The sequence below is a fragment of the Apiospora phragmitis genome, assembly GCF_038363925.1.
Source record: "Apiospora phragmitis strain CBS 135458 chromosome Unknown utg000003l:1.0-2676785.0:1.0-2680665.0, whole genome shotgun sequence".
Lineage (NCBI taxonomy): Eukaryota > Fungi > Ascomycota > Sordariomycetes > Amphisphaeriales > Apiosporaceae > Apiospora > Apiospora phragmitis.
This window is the reverse complement of record NW_027117401.1, coordinates 1,706,598-1,728,014: the sequence shown is the minus strand read 5'-3', so window position 1 is coordinate 1,728,014 and position 21,417 is coordinate 1,706,598. Positions and strand designations below refer to the sequence as shown.

General features: G+C 56.0%; 9 protein-coding genes across 9 annotated transcripts; 5 read left to right on the top strand and 4 right to left on the bottom strand.

Annotated features, from left to right (window-relative positions):
• Positions 1 to 25: 25 nt before the first annotated feature.
• Positions 26 to 969, top strand: PG994_002896 (uncharacterized protein; the record flags this gene model as incomplete). The annotated part of the gene is made up of 2 exons (XM_066854305.1): positions 26 to 665; positions 722 to 969. The coding sequence occupies 2 exons, from the start codon at positions 26 to 28 to the stop codon at positions 967 to 969; spliced, it is 888 nt and encodes a 295-aa protein (XP_066720160.1).
• Positions 970 to 1,267: 298 nt separating this feature from the next.
• Positions 1,268 to 1,954, bottom strand: PG994_002895 (uncharacterized protein; the record flags this gene model as incomplete). Its single annotated transcript, XM_066854304.1, has 4 exons — positions 1,268 to 1,418; positions 1,496 to 1,610; positions 1,672 to 1,775; positions 1,863 to 1,954. 4 exons carry the CDS (start codon positions 1,952 to 1,954, stop codon positions 1,268 to 1,270), a joined length of 462 nt encoding a protein of 153 aa, XP_066720159.1.
• A 1,776-nt stretch (positions 1,955 to 3,730) lies between these two features.
• On the top strand, positions 3,731 to 6,119 carry PG994_002894 (alpha-galactosidase C; the record flags this gene model as incomplete). The annotated part of the gene is made up of 4 exons (XM_066854303.1): positions 3,731 to 3,836; positions 3,899 to 4,508; positions 4,654 to 5,836; positions 5,940 to 6,119. The coding sequence occupies 4 exons, from the start codon at positions 3,731 to 3,733 to the stop codon at positions 6,117 to 6,119; spliced, it is 2,079 nt and encodes a 692-aa protein (XP_066720158.1).
• Positions 6,120 to 8,604: 2,485 nt separating this feature from the next.
• On the top strand, positions 8,605 to 10,475 carry PG994_002893 (uncharacterized protein; the record flags this gene model as incomplete). The annotated part of the gene is made up of 5 exons (XM_066854302.1): positions 8,605 to 8,707; positions 8,784 to 8,857; positions 9,029 to 9,890; positions 9,938 to 10,243; positions 10,318 to 10,475. Coding segments are annotated over 5 exons (1,503 nt in total), but the record flags the coding sequence as incomplete, so codon positions are not given.
• Positions 10,476 to 10,904: 429 nt separating this feature from the next.
• On the bottom strand, positions 10,905 to 11,916 carry PG994_002892 (uncharacterized protein; the record flags this gene model as incomplete). The annotated part of the gene is made up of 2 exons (XM_066854301.1): positions 10,905 to 11,617; positions 11,697 to 11,916. 2 exons carry the CDS (start codon positions 11,914 to 11,916, stop codon positions 10,905 to 10,907), a joined length of 933 nt encoding a protein of 310 aa, XP_066720156.1.
• A 2,345-nt stretch (positions 11,917 to 14,261) lies between these two features.
• PG994_002891 (uncharacterized protein) lies at positions 14,262 to 14,735 on the top strand (the record flags this gene model as incomplete). The annotated part of the gene is made up of 1 exon (XM_066854300.1): positions 14,262 to 14,735. The coding sequence occupies one exon, from the start codon at positions 14,262 to 14,264 to the stop codon at positions 14,733 to 14,735; it is 474 nt and encodes a 157-aa protein (XP_066720155.1).
• Positions 14,736 to 14,934: 199 nt separating this feature from the next.
• On the bottom strand, positions 14,935 to 15,808 carry PG994_002890 (Cyanamide hydratase; the record flags this gene model as incomplete). Its single annotated transcript, XM_066854299.1, has 2 exons — positions 14,935 to 15,488; positions 15,559 to 15,808. 2 exons carry the CDS (start codon positions 15,806 to 15,808, stop codon positions 14,935 to 14,937), a joined length of 804 nt encoding a protein of 267 aa, XP_066720154.1.
• Positions 15,809 to 16,487: 679 nt separating this feature from the next.
• On the bottom strand, positions 16,488 to 17,874 carry PG994_002889 (adaptor complexes medium subunit family protein; the record flags this gene model as incomplete). Its single annotated transcript, XM_066854298.1, has 6 exons — positions 16,488 to 16,494; positions 16,568 to 16,776; positions 16,842 to 17,039; positions 17,065 to 17,283; positions 17,312 to 17,512; positions 17,557 to 17,874. The coding sequence occupies 6 exons, from the start codon at positions 17,872 to 17,874 to the stop codon at positions 16,488 to 16,490; spliced, it is 1,152 nt and encodes a 383-aa protein (XP_066720153.1).
• A 1,863-nt stretch (positions 17,875 to 19,737) lies between these two features.
• PG994_002888 (glycoside hydrolase family 6 protein) lies at positions 19,738 to 21,343 on the top strand (the record flags this gene model as incomplete). Its single annotated transcript, XM_066854297.1, has 4 exons — positions 19,738 to 19,838; positions 19,904 to 20,568; positions 20,659 to 21,149; positions 21,185 to 21,343. The coding sequence occupies 4 exons, from the start codon at positions 19,738 to 19,740 to the stop codon at positions 21,341 to 21,343; spliced, it is 1,416 nt and encodes a 471-aa protein (XP_066720152.1).
• Between the last annotated feature and the right edge of the window lie 74 nt (positions 21,344 to 21,417).

Here is a 21,417-nt window from a genome sequence, read left to right as displayed (position 1 = left end):
CAAGTGAATTGATCGCCTTTCCACTATGGCGTCCTCAACCTCCTTTCAACGCGCCGCCTCCATAGGCCTGCGCATACCAACAGCATCGCGACAGAGCCTCCCATCCCAAACCCTCCTCGTGCGCCAACTACTCCTACGACCCTCCGCCCGACCCTCGACTCGTATACAGCGCCGTTCCAACTCGACCGAATCAACCTCTTCCTCTTCCTCTACCTCTACTACAACTTCCACCACCCAGTCACCTCCAGCAACAGGCACCACCACATCCACAGCAGCACCAACCCCAACCGAGAAAACAACCTCGCGCCTCGACCGCATCCTCCACCGCACCTCGCGCTACCTCCCCGAGCGCCTCCGCGCCCCGCTGCGCGGCTTCCGGCGCGCCCCCGTCTCGCACGTGGCCGCGTTCCTGGTGCTACACGAGCTGACGGCCATCGTCCCCTTACTCGGACTAACGGGCGCCTTCTACTACCTGGACGTCGTGCCCGTCGAGTGGGTGTTCGGGTGGTGGGCGCCGTACGTGCAAGACGAGGCGACCAAGGTGCTGCGGTACTTCAAGAAGAAGGGCTGGTTCGGGCTGGCTGCCGGGGATGAACGGGGCGAAAGGGAAGACATGGAGAAGGGCGAGGAGAGGCTGGAGCGAGAGCTGGCGGAGCGGGAGGGTGGTAAGAAGAAGGGTTGGTTGGCTCTCCTGAGGAAGGGAAGCACTGAATCGGAGGAGGGGGCGCCGAAGAAGCAGCAGCCCAGGCGAAGAGCAAGGCTCGTAAGGCGGTCGACGCCGCCAAGGCCGTCAAGGGCAAGGTTACGTGGGATAACTCTGAGTTGGGGTACAAACTGGGCGTTCAGATCGTGGCCGCCTACGCCATCACAAAAATGCTATTGATCCCGAGGGTGGCGTTCAGTCTCTGGCTCACCCCGTCCTTTGCGAGGGCCATGGTGTGGTCACGGAAACTGATATTCAGGCGATAACCAGGATACTTTTCCCTCCAATCCGTTAAGGCTAGGTGTACTACAACATGATGCCCAACGCTGCTCAGAGCTTGTAGATATTCACAATCACCGCTAAGAATAAAGTAAAAGAATTTGTCTTGAATGTCTTGATTTTCCTCTAGAGCTATGCTTTTGTGCTTTTTGCATTCACAAGGGATCGCTCCTTCTCATACGAGAGGAAAGGAATCGCCCGTTACTAATCCCAAGCCGCCTTGCCTATCTCTCCAAGAAGCCAAGAGATGACAACCTTGTGTTTGTTTGTTTAGTTGGTTGGCATTTAAGCCTTCTCGTAGACCCAGTCGAAGGTGGCGCTCTTGTAGCTGACCAGATCCTCGGGCTTGAACCACAGAGCAATCTCCTTTTCGGCATTCTCGACGGAGTCGGAGCCGTGGCAGACGTTTCGGCCGACATCGATGGCGAAGTCACCACTAGAGAGTCGATATGGTTAGCAAATACTTCCATCTTGCAATTGGGTTTTGTGAAGGAGCTTTAGGGCAAAACGTACCGGATGGTGCCAGGGGCAGAGGCAAGGGGGTTGGTGGCACCGAGCAGGACACGGCCGGTCTTGACGGCGTCACGGCCCTCCCAGACCATGGCGCAGATGGGGCCGGAGTTCATGTCTGTTTGCCCCAAGTTAGCAAAGATTGACAAATCTCTCGGAGCCGTACTGTGATAACTTACACTCAATCAGACCGGGGAAGAAAGGCTTGCCAGCGAGATCAGCGTAGTGCTTCTCGAGGTGGGCCTTGCCGGGGGTCATCAGCTTGATGGCAACCAGCTTGTAGCTAGAGAGAGATCAGAATTAGAATCGTCATCGACACCAATTGGCATGTTTCTGTTGGGGAACTGCTGCTGCTGCTACTGCCACTTACCCACGGTTCTCGAAGCGGCTCAGGATGGGGCCGACGAGGCCACGCTGAACGCCATCGGGCTTGATAGCAATGAAGGTTCTCTCGGTAGACATCTTGGGCGGTTCTGGTTCTTCTGCGGGAGAAGAAGTAGAAATTGGCGTGTGGTAGGAGGTGACTGTGGTCGTGGTTGTGGAAGGTAAACAAGAGGATGGGGGAGAAGAGACGAAGAAGGTATTCAAAACTCCTGCGTCAATAGAACTGGACAGCTGCCAAGGGGGGACAAACAGCAGAAAAAACAGGGCCAGGCCAACTGTGAGAAAAAGCGGTAGCAAAATGGCGCGGGGTCGACGGCGGGGCACGAGAAGCTCTTCTTTTGCTGGCCAATGGGTATTGGCTGGGTTTGGGCTACTGCTGCTGCTAGAAGACGCCACCCGGTTCGATCTCAGGGTCTCGTCAATGTTGTCGCGATTGGCATGTGTACCTGATGAATAGGAGGAGCGGTGTGGTGGGCCCGACCCTAGGATATCTTCTTTTTTCCTCCTCGAAAAAATGCCCACTGTAGGAGGAGACGATGGCGATGGTCGTCTCGGTTGATCGTCTTGCATTTTGAGGCAGTCATCCATGGAGATCTGATCTGGCCTTGATCTGACTTCTCCCTGCAATTGCCATGCGTTTGAGCATTCCGGCGTAGCTTGCGCCCCAGCAGAAGCCCCTGGGAATCCCGGCCAAAAGCGCTTGCAGTGGCCCGTGCACCGAGACCTATGACCGCAGAGTGATGAAGACTGCAGATCATAAACAGCACAAGTTGAAAAGGAACCAGCATCCACTGCGTCTGGTAAAACTGACTGCGTTTCTACAAATAGCAGCTCAAAGGGTTGCAGCTTTCACCTATCCAGTTGATGTAGAGAAGCCTCAGGATTGAGCTGATCAATCCGCTATCCAGCTACCTAGTAGCCAAGGCAACCACACAAGTGTACATGCAATAACAGGCCAGTATCTTCTACGGTATAAATAACTGGAAGGTTCCGCGAAAGTTAACAAGAATGCTTGCTCTACTGCATTCAAGCAGGGCACTTCAGCATTGAGCAACCCTGACATCGTCAGCACTGCCTAAGTTGGCAAGTCAACGAGCTGTCTATCGAAGTCTATAGTTCTCCTTGCGGAGTGCCAGACGTCAAGCTCAAGCTACTTAAGCCAGAACCCCAGAAACGGTACAGGGCTTCCGGACCCGGGCACTAACCCCCGGAGCTATTAACTTCGATTCTTCCTCTGATGACCCTGTCCAAGATTGAGTATATAGGCAGAAATGCCAGGCGATGTCACCTACAGTGAGGGGAATAAACTGGGTAAGATACCCGACTATAGACAGGAAAACAGCCCATCGGGTTAACCCCCCCATTTGGAACCCTAACCAATAGCCTTGGCGGAACCACGTTCGACTGCTTCTTCGAGTTTTCCGCCAGTAATCCGCCGCTAGGTATCCAATCCAGTCGAGATTAGCGACGAACGGGTCGATATTAACGGCCAAGTGCATCATGATGTCAGTCCATCATACCACCTCGGCTCAAAGCATCACGGCTGGTTACGAGATGCCAACTGCAGAAGTCATGGGCCTGCAGGGCCGCTCCAATTAGAGCGAGATATATCCCGCATGTACTGCACCCGCGAACCTCTCCGCACGCAACCTAATTCGTGGGGATGGGGTAAGGGGGGTTGGGGGAATGTATACCTAGTCAAGGTCAGCCGGTGTGCACACCTTGGCGGTCGTACCTAGTATGCAGGTACAGTTTCTATATAAGTAGTATCCCTTCCCTAACCCTCTGGCCCTGTGACAAGCTGCCTTTGTTGTTCATTGATGTAGGCACCGATTCGAATTCGAACCACCCAACATGACGTCGTGGCTTCCCGCGAATAAAGGGCTCGTCTCTGGGCTCGTAGCCCTTTCGTCGCTACTAGTCACGCCAACTGTAGCCCAAGATGCATCTCCCTCAACCGGTATGTCTCAGTGACCGCTGCTTTCATGTCATCATCATCATGCTTACCCGCTGCTGTACTAGGAGGAGTCGTGGTGAACGGCACGAGCTTCGCCCTCAATGGCGACCACGTCTCGTACCGCTTCCACGTGGACGAGGAGACGGGCGACCTGGTCAACGACCACTTCGGCGGCCTGGTGACGGAGACGGTGCCGATGCTGGCGCCGCAGACCCAGGGCTGGGTCGAGCAGATCGGCCGCGTGAAGCGCGAGTTCCCGGACCTGGGCCGCGGCGACTTCCGCGTGCCCGCCGTCCGCATCCAGCAGGCCGCGGGCTACACCGTCAGCGACTTCCGGTACCGCGCCCACGACGTCGTCAAGGGCAAGCCGGCGCTGCCCGGGCTCCCGTCCACGTTCGGCCGCGAGGAGGGCGACGTGGCGACCCTCGTGGTGCACATGTACGACAACTACTCGAGCGTTGCGGCCGACTTGACGTACTCGGTCTTCCCCAAGCTCGATGCCATCGTCCGCAGCGTCAACATCACCAATGAGGGTACGGGCAACATCACCGTCGAGCGGCTGGCCAGCTTTAGCGTCGACTTGCCTTATGGCGACTTCGACATGATTGAGCTCAAGGGAGACTGGGCGCGCGAGGGCATGAAGGTCCGGCGGAAGGTGGACTACGGCACTCAGGGGTAAGCAAATAAGACTAACTTTCATTATCCCCATTAAAAAGACAGCGAAGTACTTACACGAGATATCCCAGTTTCGGAAGTACCACCGGCTACTCATCCCATCTTCATAACCCGTTCCTGTCACTCGTGGCACCTGACACTACAGAGTCTCGGGGCGAGGCATGGGGTTTCTCTTGATCTACACCGGATCTTTCGCTGTGGATGTGGAGAAGGGCTCCCAGGGTTTCATCCGCGCGATGCTGGGTCTCAATCCCTACCACCTGTCATGGAACCTGGGACCCGGCGAGAGTTTGACCAGCCCAGAATGTGTTGCCACCTACTCCGAGAACGGCATTGGCGGCGTTTCTCGCCTCTTCCACCGCCTCTTCCGCAACCACCTGATGAAGAGCAAGTTCGCCGTGGAGCCTCGCCCGGTACTGCTCAACAGCTGGGAGGGTCTCTTCTTCGACTACAACGAAAGCCGCATCTACAACCTAGCTCAGGAATCTGCCGAGCTCGGCGTCAAGCTCTTCGTCCTGGACGATGGTTGGTTCGGCAACGAGTACCCTCGCGTCATCGACAATGCCGGTCTCGGCGACTGGCAGGCCAACAAAGATCGCTTCCCCAACGGTCTCGGCCCCTTAGTAGACCAGGTCACGGCGCTAAACTCGGCAAACTCGTCCGACAAGCTGCAATTCGGTCTCTGGTTCGAACCCGAAATGGTAAACCCTAACTCGACCCTATACCACGAGCATTCCGACTGGGCCCTGCACGCGGGCGACTACCCACGCACCCTGACCCGGTCGGAGCTGGTGCTCAACGTGGCGCTCCCCGAAGTCCAAGACTTCATCATCGAGTCCCTGTCGGCCATCCTGGGCAACACCTCGGTCACGTACGTCAAGTGGGACAACAACCGGGCCATCCACGAGATGCCTTCCGACGGCGTGGCCCACGCCTACATGCTGGGCCTGTACCGCGTCTTCGACGTCCTGACGACGCGGTTCCCCGACGTGATCTGGGAGGGCTGCGCGTCCGGCGGCGGGCGCTTCGACCCGGGCATCCTGCAGTACTTCCCGCAGGTGTGGACGTCGGACGACACGGACGCGCTGCAGCGCCTGTACACACAGTTCGGCACGTCGCTGGCGTACCCACCGTCGGCCATGGGCGCGCACGTCTCGGTCGTGCCGAACCAGCAGACGGGGCGGACGATCCCGCTGCAGTTCCGCGCGCACGTCGCGCTGATGGGCGGCTCCTTCGGCTTCGAGCTGGACCCGACCGAGCTGTCGGACGCGGACCGGCGGCAGATCCCGGGCCTCATCGCGCTGGCCGAGGAGATCGCGCTCGTGATCGTCAGGGGGACCTGTGGCGGCTCAACCTGCCCGAGGACTCCAACTGGCCCGCGGCCCTCTACCTGTCCGAGGACGGCGCGAGGGCGTGCTGTTCTACTTCCAGGTCCGCAGCACCTACAACCAGCCCACGCCCTACCTGCGCCTGCAGGGGCTCGACCCGGCGGCGCGCTACACAGTCAATGGCACCGACACGTACTCGGGCGCTACGCTGATGCGCATGGGGCTCCAGTACCGGTTCAAGGGCGAGTACGACAGCAAGGTCGTGCTTATTGAGAAGGTTTAGGTAATGATAATCGCATAATCTCCATAATACACAACAGTAGCATGGCTACATAAGTACTTACTTCAAAATGCCATCATGATGCGCGGTGAGACCATCCATCTACTCACTTCCTAGAGTCATGCGTATGGCGTAGTGTAGTTCACATCGCCAGATAGACATATCAGGGCAGCCATCAAAAGCACATGCGTTTGCAATACTAACGCTCGGGTTTCAGAAGATCCATGATACGTTTAACTCGGACTATTGTTGAACGAGTCATACTTTGAACCACCCCGATCTCCAGATGAACTGACATCGAGATGAAGCCAATAGCAAGATAAGCTGGAACTTTCAAGGATGATTTCCAGAAGAGTAACGGGTTCGTCGTGTCCACTGTCCAGTCTATGGGACAAGATCGAATCGTCCCATTCCGTACCGAGTGTAATGTTTGCTCAGGAAGTTGACAACACCAATACGACTCTACATGCATATGTTTAACTCCCCAAACCAGTTATTACAGTAGTGTGCAGCAGAGCTTTCACACCAAAATACAGTGTGCGGCCGATGTTCCCCAAAACACCGTCCCATCTGTATGAATCTATCTGAAGTGCTGAAAGGCCTGAACACCGGTAGGTTGAGCAATCCGAGCAGGCTGCTTTCGACCTCCAGGCTCACTTGGTATATTTCCAGTGAGAGGTCAGGCAAATACAGCTATTTAGCGCAATACTTCATGCAAGAGTTAAACTTTGCCTTGCTGGGTGGTACCTCAAATAGTCTGTAGCTGCGGCATCAACCAAAAAGGGAGTTCTGCGAGAATGTTTGCCCTTCGGCCGACTGCCAATGGTTGAAATCGGAGGCCTCTTTCACGTCATATCGTCCAATATGGTGGCTGGTAATTCCGAAGGGCTATGTGTATTTGCTGGACGTTACTTCCAGGCATGGGTGACTCGCCCTAAGCCGCGCCGGTGCCCTAAGCCGCACCGGCGCATGCGCAAGTCGACGGAAAAGACTCGGCCAGAGTCTCGGCGAACGATCCCAGATAAGAAAGGCTTGCGTCCAAGACCGAGCGCAACCGGTCATCGTCAGTTGCCAAGAGAAATATGCCCGCAGCTGAATCCGTGTGCTCTTGGTGCCATATGCCACTCCCAGAGAAGATTTCTACCCGTACCAAGTCGGACGCTAAGAGAACCTTCATGGGCGTCTGTGTGTTTCCGGCGGCCGGGGCAGCTTTGGGAGCAATTACCATGGCGTAGGGACTGTTTCAGAACCACACTCGATGACAAAGATAACAGGAAGTTCATCTGATCTATCTTTCATCTGTGTCCGTCCTTGGGTTAAAGGAGCACATGTCAGGGGGGGGCGAAAGGGACCACGACTAGGCCAGGGAGTCGAGAGCCAAGGGCCCGGCACGCAGTAGTCGTCATGTACCAACATATCAGATGTATTTATCTCCGCGCGGTTCAGAGGCTCACCCGCGCTTCTGGACCGAACTTTAAACAATAGATCGCCCCAATCACCCACAAGCCCATGCAAGCCATGCAGGACGGACGCCAATGGCCTCATGCGGCCATTCTACCGCTATCTCCCTATCGTCACTCGCCAGATCAAAGCCAAGGCAATTTTCCAAGAAACCCCAAGAAGACCTTTCCCCATTCCCATTCACGCATACCATGTAGGAATCGTATAAACCGGCATACAGCAGCAGGCTGCGCCCAGAGATGTCCTCCGCCCAATGATCGAAATCCCAAATCCCGTCTCGCGATAGCGCCTCCTTGCCATGCTTGAATAAACGGTAGTGCCCTAGGCGCCAAGCCGTGACTCGGCGAGTTCGTCCACTCACGGCTTAACGACCCCGCGTTCCCTGTCTTACCTGCCTAGCATGCCTGTACCTGCCTGTCCCTGCCTGTCCTACCCCAGAGAAGCCCCCCTCATCCGAACCACCAAGCGCTCCACCCCCGGATTCACCCCAGATTCTGACGAGGAGTGATGGTCATCTGGAGATTCCTGCCAAGCCCAAGGGGTGAAAGGTACTGAAAATAGAGACGCCCTTGCTCATGGGAAACACGAGCATAGCGCCTTTGCTTGCGTCACTTGACTTCACGCAGATGGGGGGTTATGGGAAATCGTACCACTCGCCAACTCTCCAAGCCATTCCAAGAAGAGGAGAACGGCTGGGCCTTTGGATTACCAGAGACGACCCCCGGACACTGATGGGTCTTTCGGCTGGCTGACCGCCGCGGAGGTGAACTATGACTGATCAGGGTGGGTGGTGGTGATGAGACATGACATATATGTCTCTCAAAGGCCCCGGTGGAATCCGTACTTTGACGTTTGCTTATTTCTGCACTATCTCTACCTCGCAGCATATCTTGCTCATCTTGGCCACATTAGTCTTTGGTACCTCCTTCTGCACCTTCTCTTTCTCTCTCCTTGTTTTGAGTGCACCGCTTCTATCTACCATCAATACATACATAGGCAGCCCTCCTTCGTCGGCCGTCTTCCCAATATGGGCTGGAACACCCACGCCTCGGGGACGCTAGATCCCCCGGAAGTGCGAAACTGGCACATCCACCTTATCGCCGTCGTGGCGTCCATGTCGGCCCTGGCTAGTACGTTTTCCTCCCTCGCCATGATGTTGCCGTCATTTTTCCTATCGAAATTCTAACCTTCCCGCTCGTTCGCTAGTGGGATACGACACGGCCGTCATCGGCGGCACCATGGCTCTGGAATCCTTCGTTCGTGACTTTGGCTGGTCAGACGTCGATAAAGACTACCCGTGACACAATCCAGGGCAATATTGTCTCGACATTCCAGGTAGGTAACGGCGAAACACACAAGCCACCAAGGGGCTGAACTATGTGAACCATGAGTTGGCACTCGTCCGGATACCATGTGACCTGATATGCTAATCTCCGTCTTTTGTTCACAAGGCCGGCTGCTTCTTTGGGGCCCTTCTCTCCTTTCCCATCGCGGAGAAGTTCGGCCGCCGCATCGCCATCCTGTGCGCCTCTCTGGTCTTTCTGCTAGGCGCCACCCTCATGACGGCGTCGCGCGGCAGCCTGAACATGATCTACGCTGGCCGCGCCATCGCGGGCCTCGGCGTCGGCTCTTCGTCGCTCGTGGTGCCCGTGTACATCGCCGAGGTGGCGCCGCCCTCGATCCGGGGCCGGCTCGTCGGCATCTTCGAGATCGCGTCGCAGGGCGGGGGCATGCTGGGGTTCTGGATCAACTACGCGACGGACCAGACCATCGACCGGCGCCAGCAGTCGCAGTGGGTCATCCCGCTCGCCCTGCAGCTGGTCCCCGGCGTGTGCCTGTTCTTCGGCATGCTGCTCTTCTGCCCGGAGTCGCCGCGGTGGCTGGCGCGCGGCGACGACTTCGAGGGCGCGGCCCGGATCCTCGCGCGCGTCCGCGGCCTGCCCCGGGACCACGCCTACGTCGGCCGCGAGCTCGCCGAGATCCGCGCCCAGGTCGAGGAGCGCTCGACCCTGCACCGCTCCCGGCGCGACCAGGCCCGCAAGCTGCTGCAGCGCGGCGTGCGCAACCGCGTCGCCGTCGGCGTCGCCCTCATGTTCCTGCAGAGCTTCACGGGCGTCAACATCATCACGTACTACGCGCCGCGCATCTTCGCGACGCTGGGCGTGCAGGGCACCTCGCTCAAGCTCTTCAGCACGGGCTTCTACGGCATCGCCAAGACGCTCGGCATGGTCACCTTCACTTTTGTCATCGTCGAGCGCGTCGGCCGCCGCAAGGGGCTCGTCTGGGGCGCTGCCTGGGCTGCATCCCGATGTGGTACATCGGCGGGTACGTGATGCGCGCCGACCCCGAGGCGGCGGCAGCGGCGGGCGCCGTCACCCGCGACGCCTGGGGCTACCTGGCCATGATCTGCGTCTATGTCAACGGCTTCATCATCTGCGCCACTTGGCAGGGCATCACCTGGACGTACGCCTCGGAGATTTTCCCGCTCGATATCCGTATGCTGTGCGTCGCGCTGACCACCGCGGTCACCTGGCTTGGCTCGTTCATCATTGCGCGCTTCACGCCCTACATGATCTCCGATCTCGGCTACGGGGCCTATTTCTTCTTTGGGTCCATCTTGGTGTCCATGGGGATCTGGGCGTTCTTCTTTGTTCCCGAAACCAAGGGTAAGTTGCCATCAAACCCCTTCCTTTTGTGTCACTCGACCTTTCTTCGTGTTCTGACCTCTTGATCGTTCTAGGTGTCATGTTGGAGCAAATGGATGCGCTTTTCGCCAAATCAACCGTCAAGGTCGTCTGGGCACAGATAAGAGGCAAACCGGTCCTCCTCGAAGATACCGTAGCAACGACTGGGAAAAGGGATAGCAAGGAAGTGATGGTCGAGGAGATCGAGAGCAAAGGTGTGTAATATCACCTGGCTCTAGAAAGTAGTGTTTTGGGTAGTGAAGTGGATATACATTTGTTGGAAGGAGCGACGTAACTGTGTCTAAAGGAGAAGCCAGCCAGCTCAATTATTGAATTATGATACATGAATAAGAAACGTTTGATCACATAAACCCCTAAAATTCAATAACACAATGACAGGAAAGGTGAACTACGGTACTAGAACAATCAAATGCCGATCAAGCCACCTAGAGGCTTAGGAGGCCAAAGATCATCACTGTGTTTAGAGAAGACGATTGCTGGGAGACTTTCTAGTTTGCGTACATTCTATAATCCATTAAGCCCCTGAACCAGTTCACCCCCGAATAGCAAGAACACCCCCATACCTAACCATTGACTGTTATGACATTTTAGAGAAACAGAAAAAGATAGACAACCCCCGCCCTTAAGCTTGGGAAACCGTCATCATGAGCATTGCATTAATCGTTGATGAGATCGTGTCCGTAGCCAAAGGAAGACGAAGAAGATGATTGAAGAGTCTAGCAAAGAGAAGAGAAGAGAATTCTAGATGACAAGGGCAGCTAGAGCAAGAACGGCCAAGGTGCCGACGGAACCCGCGGCCGCGGAAGCACCAGCGGTGGCGATAGGGGGAGAGTGGGGTGGCGGTGCTGTAGTTGCTGCCGCCGGCCTGGACGATGGAGGTCGTAGGGGCGGTGCCGTAGGCGCCGGTGGCGGCTATGGCGGCAGCGGTGCTGCTGGCGGCGCCGGTAGCCATGGCGCCGGCCATGGTGGAGGTCTCGCTCTCGCTCTCGCTCTCGCACACCGAAGAGGAGGCGACGGCGGCGGCGGAAGACTCGGCGTAGGGAGAGCTCATGCTCACGGCCTCGGGGGTGGAGGACTCGGCGTAGGGGGAGCTCATGCTCACGGCCTCGGGGGCGGAGGTGGGGACCGCGACGACCGGGGTGGTCGACTCGGTCATGACGGCCGCGGCGCTGGACATGGGGGCGGGCGCGGTGGTGGGCATGACCTCGTCCGTGCAGGGCGTGGACTCGGCGGCCGGTGCGGGGGCGGCGTCGGCGGCCTGGCTCATGGCTGGGGCGGCGGCCGGGGCGGCGGCGACCTTCTCGCAGAAGCTCTTGACGGCGGGGACGACGGCGGCTATGGTGAGAAGTGTTTTGATTAGTAACCCGAGAGTGAGTGAATGGGAAAGAAAGAGAGTGGTGAGTGTATGACTTACACATCGCGACGGTGGCACCGCACTTCTCGAGGACACAGCTGCTGGCAGCGCCCTGGATGGCGTCGACGTCGTTGCAGATGCACTTGTAGTCGGTAGCCGTGCAGCTGGTGGAGGTGGCGGCGGCACTCTGGATGCAGGGGACGGCGCAGCTCGGGATGTCGGACATACTCTGGGCCGCGACAACGGCGAGGAGAGTGGCGGCGGTGAAAGAGTACTTCATCTTGGCGGTAGTGGAATGGGATGGTTGGTAGGGTTGGTTGGTAGATGCTATTACGCTGGGATTTGAGGACACGAGAGATGTGTTGGATGAGAAGTGAATAAGGTTGTCAGGTTGTATTAAGTAGAAATAGAATGAAGAGGTAATGAGTGTGTGTTGCTGGAAAAGGGGCTGAAGTGAGTGACTGTGGTTGGTGAGTGGAAAAGTTAGGAGGATGGGGGAGGGAAAGCGATGTCTTAGTAAAGCCCCAGCGGTACTCTTCCCAAGCACTAGACCAAAGATCTTGGTCCCCTTGGTCATAAATATCTGGCCGCACGCGGTAAGCCATGAGGCGCCTCCTGAACGATGCCATGCCTGAAGCAGTTGGGGGGTGGGGGTCGAGGGGCCAAAGTGAGTTTCCTACGCCCGAGAGCATATGCCGCGAGGCGGCAGTGATGATTACCATTGGATCATCTCAAATAAGCAAATTTACCAGCAAAGACTCGTATAGGGGAACGCTGTCTGGGGTAAACCTCATCCGGATCGTCTAGCCGCCCATCTAGCGATGAGTGGCGCAGATGATGGCGTCAACGGGGAACATATCGTCACATGCTTGCACTCTTCCCAATAAGAGAGCCAAGACGAGATGCCGCCGTTAGCTAGCATCGTTGAGGCAGGCAAGCCCCCTTGATAAGTTTTTATCTACTGCGTACTACATATTTAGTCTAGGCGGGTCAAAGAGAAAATCAGCCTAATAATTGCAGTAGGTAACAGCTGACATAGACTCCATTCGGTATCTGAACCCTTCAGAATCAAGTCAGCTCGACATGATTGTTACCCAGACCCGGGCTAGGTGGTTCTACCTTGCGAAAATCAAGTAAAATCAGGGGTTAGACATAGCCAATCCAGTCCCGAAAGTAGACCTCTCTACGAACCATAACCCCTGAACTAGTTCCCGTTCTGCAGCAGCCGTGAGATTTGAGTTCGATCCGGTCCGGCTTCGATGCCTGAGCCCCTAATAAGGCTTATTTCTCACCCCTAACCAATAACCGATTCCTGTTGCTCCCACATGTTGTTCTAGCGCGTCCGCCACATACTGCAAGCAATCTTGCCAAGGATGTTTCATCCCGTACCGTTCAACTTGGGGCTGAGGGATACCTTTCATGGACCTCCGCCACATCATCTTACTCTCTGACCAGATAAGATGATAATCATTGGTTAGGTAATCTTTGGCCATTCGGTCTTCTAGCATTCGCAATAGAACCTATTTGGAGTTTCAGCCTCTTGTTTGATTCTCTTGCTCTTCCCATTTGTAGATGCTCCGATCCCATTCCGGGAAGGTGAGCTTCTTGGTCTGTCTCGCCCAGACCGATGAGCTCGAGCTCACTGTCTAAGATAACTTTCACTGAATCGAGGGCGGCGTAGACGTCGCGGGATTTACTACTTCTCTCAGGTGTTATATCTCTAGTATACCCCCCTCCCGTACTGAACGGTTCATTAACTTGAAAACTGTATAGCTTACACATCCTCTGTGAGCAAATTGCAGATGTTAACGACATAGATGGGGGTTTCTAGGTGGCGTAGTCTGCTTGGACGTCGTTCGTTGATATGGCTCAGCTATGATCGTATTGAGATCACTTTCCATCCGCCAGCGTCTATCACTGGCATCTGATCATCGTACGTATCGGCTTCTGCAGAAAGTCCACCTCAAAAGCCTTGTTAGTCGGACTGAATAAAGACAAGTCTCATTCATGAAAGCCGGCAACCAAGATATCATCTGTCTTGACAAAGAAGAAGATGCTTTCAGCCATGCGTAGTCCTCTACTCTGTCACCAAGCTCCCCAGAGAGCCATCAAGCTTCCAGCCTTGCGTGTTGCGGAATAATAACCGCCAACACTAAGCACGGGAACGTGGGCAGAGCCCAAACGCAATCCAATTATTCGCTATAAATGAACTCATCACAGGTATCTGAAGCCGTTAGACATCATTTTACGAATGTAAGGGCATATGTACATGAAGACTACATCAGCGGAGGTGCTTTCGGCAGCGTTCATAAATTGCGGCGGCAGGTGCAACCCTACAGATTCCCAGAGTCGGGATCGAGAGAGAGGGTCGTCTTAAAGCTCATCCTGGGATATCCGGAGTACGATGAAGTCTCGGACGAGGATATAAAAGAGGCGGAAGCGCTCGATGTGAGTGGCGATCACACACCATTTGGAGGGAAAAGGGGCAGCTGGGGAGACCCATCCTTTACTAGAGTGGAGTGTCTGGAGTAGTAGAAGTGGTCCAGGGCCGCCCACGTCCGAATGGTCGAGACCGAGAAGTTTGAAGACTAAGAGCCTCTGTACGGTGTGAGGGAGTACATCGTTATGGAGTACCTCGAGGGTGGAAGTATTGGCCGCCATGTACACGGGCAAAGGGGTGGACCGTGGACGTTCGAGGACTTCGGAGCCCAGATCCGGGCCGGAGTCGAGCGGGACACGCAGTGGTACGCCGACAATCCGGGGATAACGGATGGGACGGTGGATGACGAGTCCATCGTGACCGTAATGCGGGAGCGCTTCTTCAATGCTGATGCTACACGTGAGGTGGAGCAGCTAATTGCGCCGTCTGATTCTCCAGAGTCAAGAGAAGGCCCAGTTGGCAGCACCATGGCACCAGATGACGACGTTGTAATTGTAGCGAATCCGGTCTTACTGTATAGGTATCGCATATACTTGCTCCTCGCTGTTGCCCGCGACAAGCAGCGGAGACGGAGTCCGAATAGAATGAATCATGGTCAACGAGGCGACTCAAGTAATGCCCACCACACAGCTACTATCGTCGATAACTTTCACGGCTAGCTAGTGTTATATATATCGATTATCGGGGCTGATCCGTATCCGCGACGTTATACCTACTTAAGTATATAAGTATATATATATATATATAGAGAGAGAGAGAGAGAGATCATTCCATGAAAGTTGTCTTGAACTACCATCTACACAACGCAACCACCACATAATAGGATGAGCCAACTTCACCCTTCTCTTGCCCCCTTCTCTACTTCTTCTCATACCCACTCATCAGCCCCGTCTCCCCATTCTCCTTCACGCCGCGCGGAAACTCCTCGCCCAAGTGACTCGTATGTGCCCACGGCTTCAGCGCCATCTCCTCGCGAATCACGCCCTCGAAGCACGAGCTCCAGCCCAGCCGGGGCCAGCGCCCGACGACGGCGTCGCGCGTGCGCGCGTGGACCAGCGCGGGGCGCTGGCCCATGTTGTCGAACACGGTGGCGAGCTGCACGACCTGGCCCAGCAGCGAAATCGCGCCCTCGGTGCCCAGGTCCTGGTGGCGGATGATGGCCTCGGCGACGGCCTCGGCCTGGGGCCGGGGCGCCGCCTTGTTCCCCAGCTCCAGCAGGGTGCGGGACGACGACGGTGAGGCCAGGAGCAGGTTCAGCGCGTGCACGCCGCCCCAGAACTCGAACGAGAGCAGCGTCGACGTCAGGTGGCGCTGCGCGGTCCCGATGTCGTGCAGGAGCGCCGTGAGGGCCCAGGTGGAGAGCGAGAGGGACTGGAGGTGCTCTGGGAACTGATACTTGAGGATGCAGTAGCCTAGGAGGGACGAATGATAAGTAGGAGAATAGATATGGACAGTACTAAGTAGATACATAGGAGCATTTACCAAAATTATATACACGCATCGAATGGTTGAATGTCGGCTCCGGAACCTCCCGCCTGACGTATTCCTGAACCTTGGTCACGAGCGGATCATCAGATGGGAAGGGTATGTCCTCTACCGAGATAGGCGCTGGTTCGTGAAGGAACGGCTTGTCGCCGAAGATGGCGCTGGCGTCTCTCGGCACGGCGGTCCAGCCATGCTTGGCAAGGTCCTCGGCCGATACAGCTGGTGTCGTCGAAGCAGCGGATAACATAATTGCTCCAATGATGCAAAGGATCAAAGTGGGAAGAAGTGTGTATGGTGATGGTAACTTTCTGATTTTGGAAGCTGCGGTACTATTTATATAAAACATATCATGTCCGAATGCCAGTCAATTCGAGACTGAGGACGGCTATTCTCTTGCAATATGCATCCATAGCGGCACGTGTGAACGACTGTATGGTGATCTGCGATCAAGTCCCGGCGTAGCAGATTAGTGGCATGCGAGCCTCCAAAGTTAGAAGAAGTACATGGGTGGCAGCAGCTTAGGCTTTCTCGACTAGTTCCTTGACGAAACCCGAACGTCATGCTACTAATCCCGGGTCGATGGCGGCTTACAGATGTCTCCATGAGCCCAGCCAGTTAGCTTCCATCAGCAGAATTCCGGTATGGCTTGCCTTATATAATCGCAGAAGAGCGCATCTCCGTCTTGCGTCACACAGCACCTGTCTGCGACGGAGACCGGCGTTGAACGAGATTAATATATGGATAGGTCGCGTAGATCTCTGGTGTTCCCGAGGCACCAAAGACCGACAGCAAATACCGATTGTTGGCCAGAAGCCGAGACCAAGAGCTACTTTGACTGCCTGGCATATATAGATTTGGCCCAAAACCGGACCGGGTATTTTTGATATACCAGGGAATTATTTCCGACTTCTAGACCAGTAAACTCCTCAAAATCTAGATGCACTTGATTAGCACGAGAACCGAAAACAAAAAGGAAGAGAACTGCCAGTAGAAGGGGCTTGCTTACCTTATTTCGTACGAGCCTGCCCTCGTCATATAGCGCACCCATTTCACGCTGGAATAATTACTCTTCTCAAACACCTTCAGATACCTGACCAGTAGGCCGGAGCTAGTAAACATTAGGAGACTAAAGTTCATGCTCAACGGGGGTCGCGACCAGGCCTTCTGGTTGGTCATGCTAGTGAGCTCGGCCTCGGCGCTCAAAACGTATTCGCTCTGGCCGGTGAATCTGCCAATCTTCCACACAATGTTGTTCTCGCTGGGCTCGTATTTGGCCTTACCTGGGTACATCTTTCGGTTATGCGGGCGGTGTTGAGGGGAGTCGGGACGCGCACGACCACGTTGGTTGCGAACAGCTTGCTGCCGAAGTTGGCCTTGACGCCGATGCTGAACTCGACTTTGGTCTTGCCAACTTCGTTCACAATGGCGTGGACTTTGAAGGGGAGATTGACGTTCTCGGTGGCGCGGTAGCGCATGAGCTCGAACTCGCCGTCGGGGAGGGACGAAGGAGATGATTCTGTCGGTGTCGAACTTGCCCAGCTTGACGCATTGGTGGAATTGGCAGTCCTCCAGCGTCACACTTCCCGCAGCGGCCTTGGTAGCCTTAGTACCCAGCCTATTCCCGCTGGGTAGCGATTGCAAACCGTCTTGGTCGAGGAGCAGTCGGTCGTTCAAGCCGAACTTGCACTCAGGGGTGCCGGATAGATACGCGCGCATGATGATCTGGCCCGTAACGTCGGCCCCGTAGTACAGTGCCCGTAGCCGACATGAGCAGATTGACGTCTTCGATGACGTCCACAAATGCCTCGTTCTTGCGGTACTTGACGTCTGCCTTGCGCCATGATAAGGCGCCCGTCGCCTGCATGGTAATCTTGGCCGAATCTTCGGGGGCTCGTTCCGACTTGACGCCTTCGGTGGTAATGTACATCTTGAGGGTATCGGTCTCGGTATTCTGGGGTATCCAAAGTCGATGATTTCGTCGAGCAGCTCGTACACCAGGACGAAGTTGTTCTTCACGGCCTCCTCATCGAACTTGCCAAAATAGCCCCGGCCCAGCTGGATGAGCCGGTAGAGGAACTCGAAGACCAGGGCGGCATTGGCGTTGCTCTTGGTGATGGCTACCAAATAGATGTTCTCGTGCTTGACATGGCTGAAGGTGGTGCTGCCGAGGGTCAGGATGGGCGAGCGCACCTGGGGGTTCGAGATGACCTGGATGCGGAAGACGTCGGCGAGGCGGGGGCGGCAGTCGTTCCGGAACGCGCGAAAGATGAGGTTCTCGCCCTTCTGATTGAAGATCAGAATGCCCGAAAGCATCTTGGCGGAGACCTCGGGACGGAGGGACGGTGTCCTGGGAGCAGGAGGAGGTTTGTATTCTCCGTTTTGGGAAGTTTGCGGTGTTCGGGCGATGCAATGCGATACGGATGCACGGGGGACGGAGGTTGAATTGAGCTTAGGGGCCCCTTGCTCTTGGCTGACCGGCTCTAAAGGGGGGATTTCCTCCACGAATCCATCCACTGCAGCGCGGTCGGTCACAGGCCAATGCTTGATTGGGTGGGTGGTGGATGGTGCGGTTCAACATGAATACAGTGCCTTAGGTAAGGGGATTCGAATGGCGGGCAAATGTCGGCCTAATTTTTGGGCGATTCCGTCGCTGGCCATTCAGCATTCAGCGGGTGCTGGGCCTAAACCAAACGGCCTGGGATCAATTGAACTGCCCAGAACAACGCGAGAACCTGCCAACATCAGAGCAACACTAACACACGTTGTGACAACAAGTAATCCGCTTACATGCGCTGATTGTGACGGTTCCTTCGCTTCATTCTTCCGTTCACCTTGGGCTTCGGTGAAAATTGCCTGTTCCCCTATGAAGCCACTATGATTGCAAGATTATCACTTGAGTGCACTCTACATAACTGTCGTCAGGCGTTATTTCAAGCCTCTGTTAAAGCTTAGCAGATGATCCCTTCCATCTCGGTTGGTACTTAATTATGATACACGGCATATTCCTGACAGCTATCACCAATGACATGCATACATCTATGGCAAGAAGCCGCATGGTTGGTAATATGCACATGTATGTATCTGCCTCCCGTCTTTTTGTTAGATCTGATGCGCAGGTAAGGCAGTCCAGTAGGCATTACCCCCAATATTGCAACCCCTTGAGCTCATTAATTCGATATTGTTGAGACCTGTTGATCCCTGGTACTGGGCTTTGCCAAGCTTCTCGCGGATCGATGTGCGAGTCTATAATGTTACTTAAATTCGATATTCGATTGCTGCGTGTCGGCTTGTCCATCCCTCAATTCTATGTACTTGCCACCTCTCCGCAATGCCCGCGTACTTCTTTTGAGGCCGCTCCGTGGAACATCCACCCCGCCTGTCCAATTTGACGGATGATTACACAGCATAACACGAACAAGACCAGTCATTCCCTTACTTCTTGTTCCCCTGTGGAACCTCGAGCTGAAATGAGAGCAAATTTCCGGCATGTTGTGTGACTCTTTCCGTGATATTGGCTTGACCGTTTGTTCCCCAACATCCCCGCATGACACCAACTTCCGTTTCGGGAACTACATGGAGGGTAACTTTCCGAGAATGTCACCACCAAGGCCATTGGCCACCGACTCATGAACAGCGCTATATCGTGCCCTGCAAGTCCGGAGCCGCCTTAACCAAGATCTGATTGGCGGGATTATTCGCTACCAAACCTAGATAGAGAGGGCCCCTACGCCGATCAGCTTGCCTTACGTTCTGAACCCATGCATCTCACGATGTCTTGCTTCCTGCTCTGGGCTAGTCTTCGACGCTTGCCTGCCTGGCACTCGACTCCGCGGACCGCACCCCGACTGTTTCTGGGTCTTCAAGAGGTGCTAAGACTTGGCCACCCCAGGAATCATCCGACAGTCTACGCTACGCCGCCGAAAGGGTATGTGGAGGCTGTCCCGACTTGGACCTGCGGATGCTGCCCATGCCACTGTTCCCGTCTATCCGATTAGTGATATTCCTATTCGGTTAGTGTTGCCTCTCTCCGATTGATGATAGGATCCACCAAGGATGTTTGCTATGTCGATATAAAAGGCTCGACGTCCTTCAGTGACTGAATGATGAACCTCACGACAGGCAGGCAGGCAGACAACATCTAGTATACACATCAAGTGCCCATAGACCCTGAACGCAATGGCTGCAAAGACTTTCGTCCTTGCTGCTTTGAGCTCTTTAGCTCTTGCTGCCCCTCTCGAGGGAAAGCTCGAGGAGCGCCAGAACTGCGGCGCTGCTTGGTAAGATAGCTCTGGCATCTACCTACCTACCTCTTTATTGCACGCCAATTAACAGAAACGAACAGGTCCCAGTGCGGAGGTCAAGGTTGGTCCGGCTCTAGCTGCTGTACCAGTGGCTACACATGCGTGAAGAGCAATGACTATTACTTCCAATGCATTCCTGGCCAGGCCACGGCCACGACCACTGCTGCGCCTGCCCCTACCACCACCACCACCCAGGCATCAAGCACTACTAAGGCATCAAGCATCACCAAGGCAAGCAGCACCGCCACGACGACTACCACTGCCGGTAGCGCCACGACGACTGCGCCTCCGGCTCCTGGCGGCAGCGGAACTGCGACCTGGTCCGGCAACCCGTACTCGGGCGTCGAGATGTGGGCTAACCCGTACTACGCCTCCGAGGTGTCGGCCTACGCCGTCCCCACGCTGGGGGCCGTGGCCGCACAGGTTGGCAAGGTCCCCAGCTACATGTGGCTGGACACCCGCTCCAAGGTTCCCCTGATGGCGGACTACCTGGCCCAAATCCGCAAGGAGAACCAAGCTGGCGCGAGCCCGCCCAAGGCTGGACTCTTCGTCGTCTACGATCTTCCCGACCGTGACTGCGCCGCCGCTGCTTCCAACGGCGAGTTTTCCATCGCCGACGGTGGCGTTGCCAAGTACAAGGAATACATCGACGCAATTGCTGAATTAGTCGAGGAATACTCTGACGTCCGCATGCCCCTCATTATTGGTAAGTCAACAAGCTCCGCTCTCAACGCTGCTACGGCTTGAGCAGGCCCTCCCCAGACCACAATGCTGACCGGAGATAAAACAACAACAGAACCCGATAGCTTGGCCAACATGGTCACCAACTTGAACGTCGCCAAGTGCTCCGGCGCCCAGGAAGCCTACCACGAGTGCACCCAGTACGCCATCAAGAAGCTGAACAAGCCCAACGTCGCCATGTACCTGGACGCCGGCCACGCCGGGTGGCTGGGCTGGCCCGCGAACCTGACGCCCGCGGCCCAGATGTACGCGCAGCTGTACAAGGACGCGGGCAGCCCCGCGGCGCTACGCGGCCTCGCGACCAACATCGCCAACTACAACGGCTGGAACCTGGCCTCGGCCCCGTCGTACACGCAGGGCAACGCCAACTACGACGAGAAGCACTACATCGAGGCCTTCGCGCCGCTCCTCAAGGCCCAGGGCTGGGACGCCCATTTCATCACGGACACGGGCCGCAGCGGCAAGCAGCCCACGGGGCAGACCGAGTGGGGCCACTGGTGCAACGCGCTCGGCACGGGCTTCGGGCTCCGGCCTCGCCCGACACGGGCTCCGACCTGCTTGACGCCTTCGTCTGGGTCAAGCCCGGCGGCGAGGGCGACGGCACCTCCGACACCTCGGCGGCCCGCTACGACTTCCACTGCGGCCTCGAGGACGCCATGAAGCCGGCGCCCGAGGCCGGCACGTGGTTCGAGGCTTACTTCGAGCAGCTGTTCAAGAACGCCAACCCCTCCTTCCAGTAGGTGTTGTGGTGCATGCATAGAACATTGGGTGTCTTGAAAAGCAGGATGACCCAGGAGAAGGCAGGCGGGAGCGA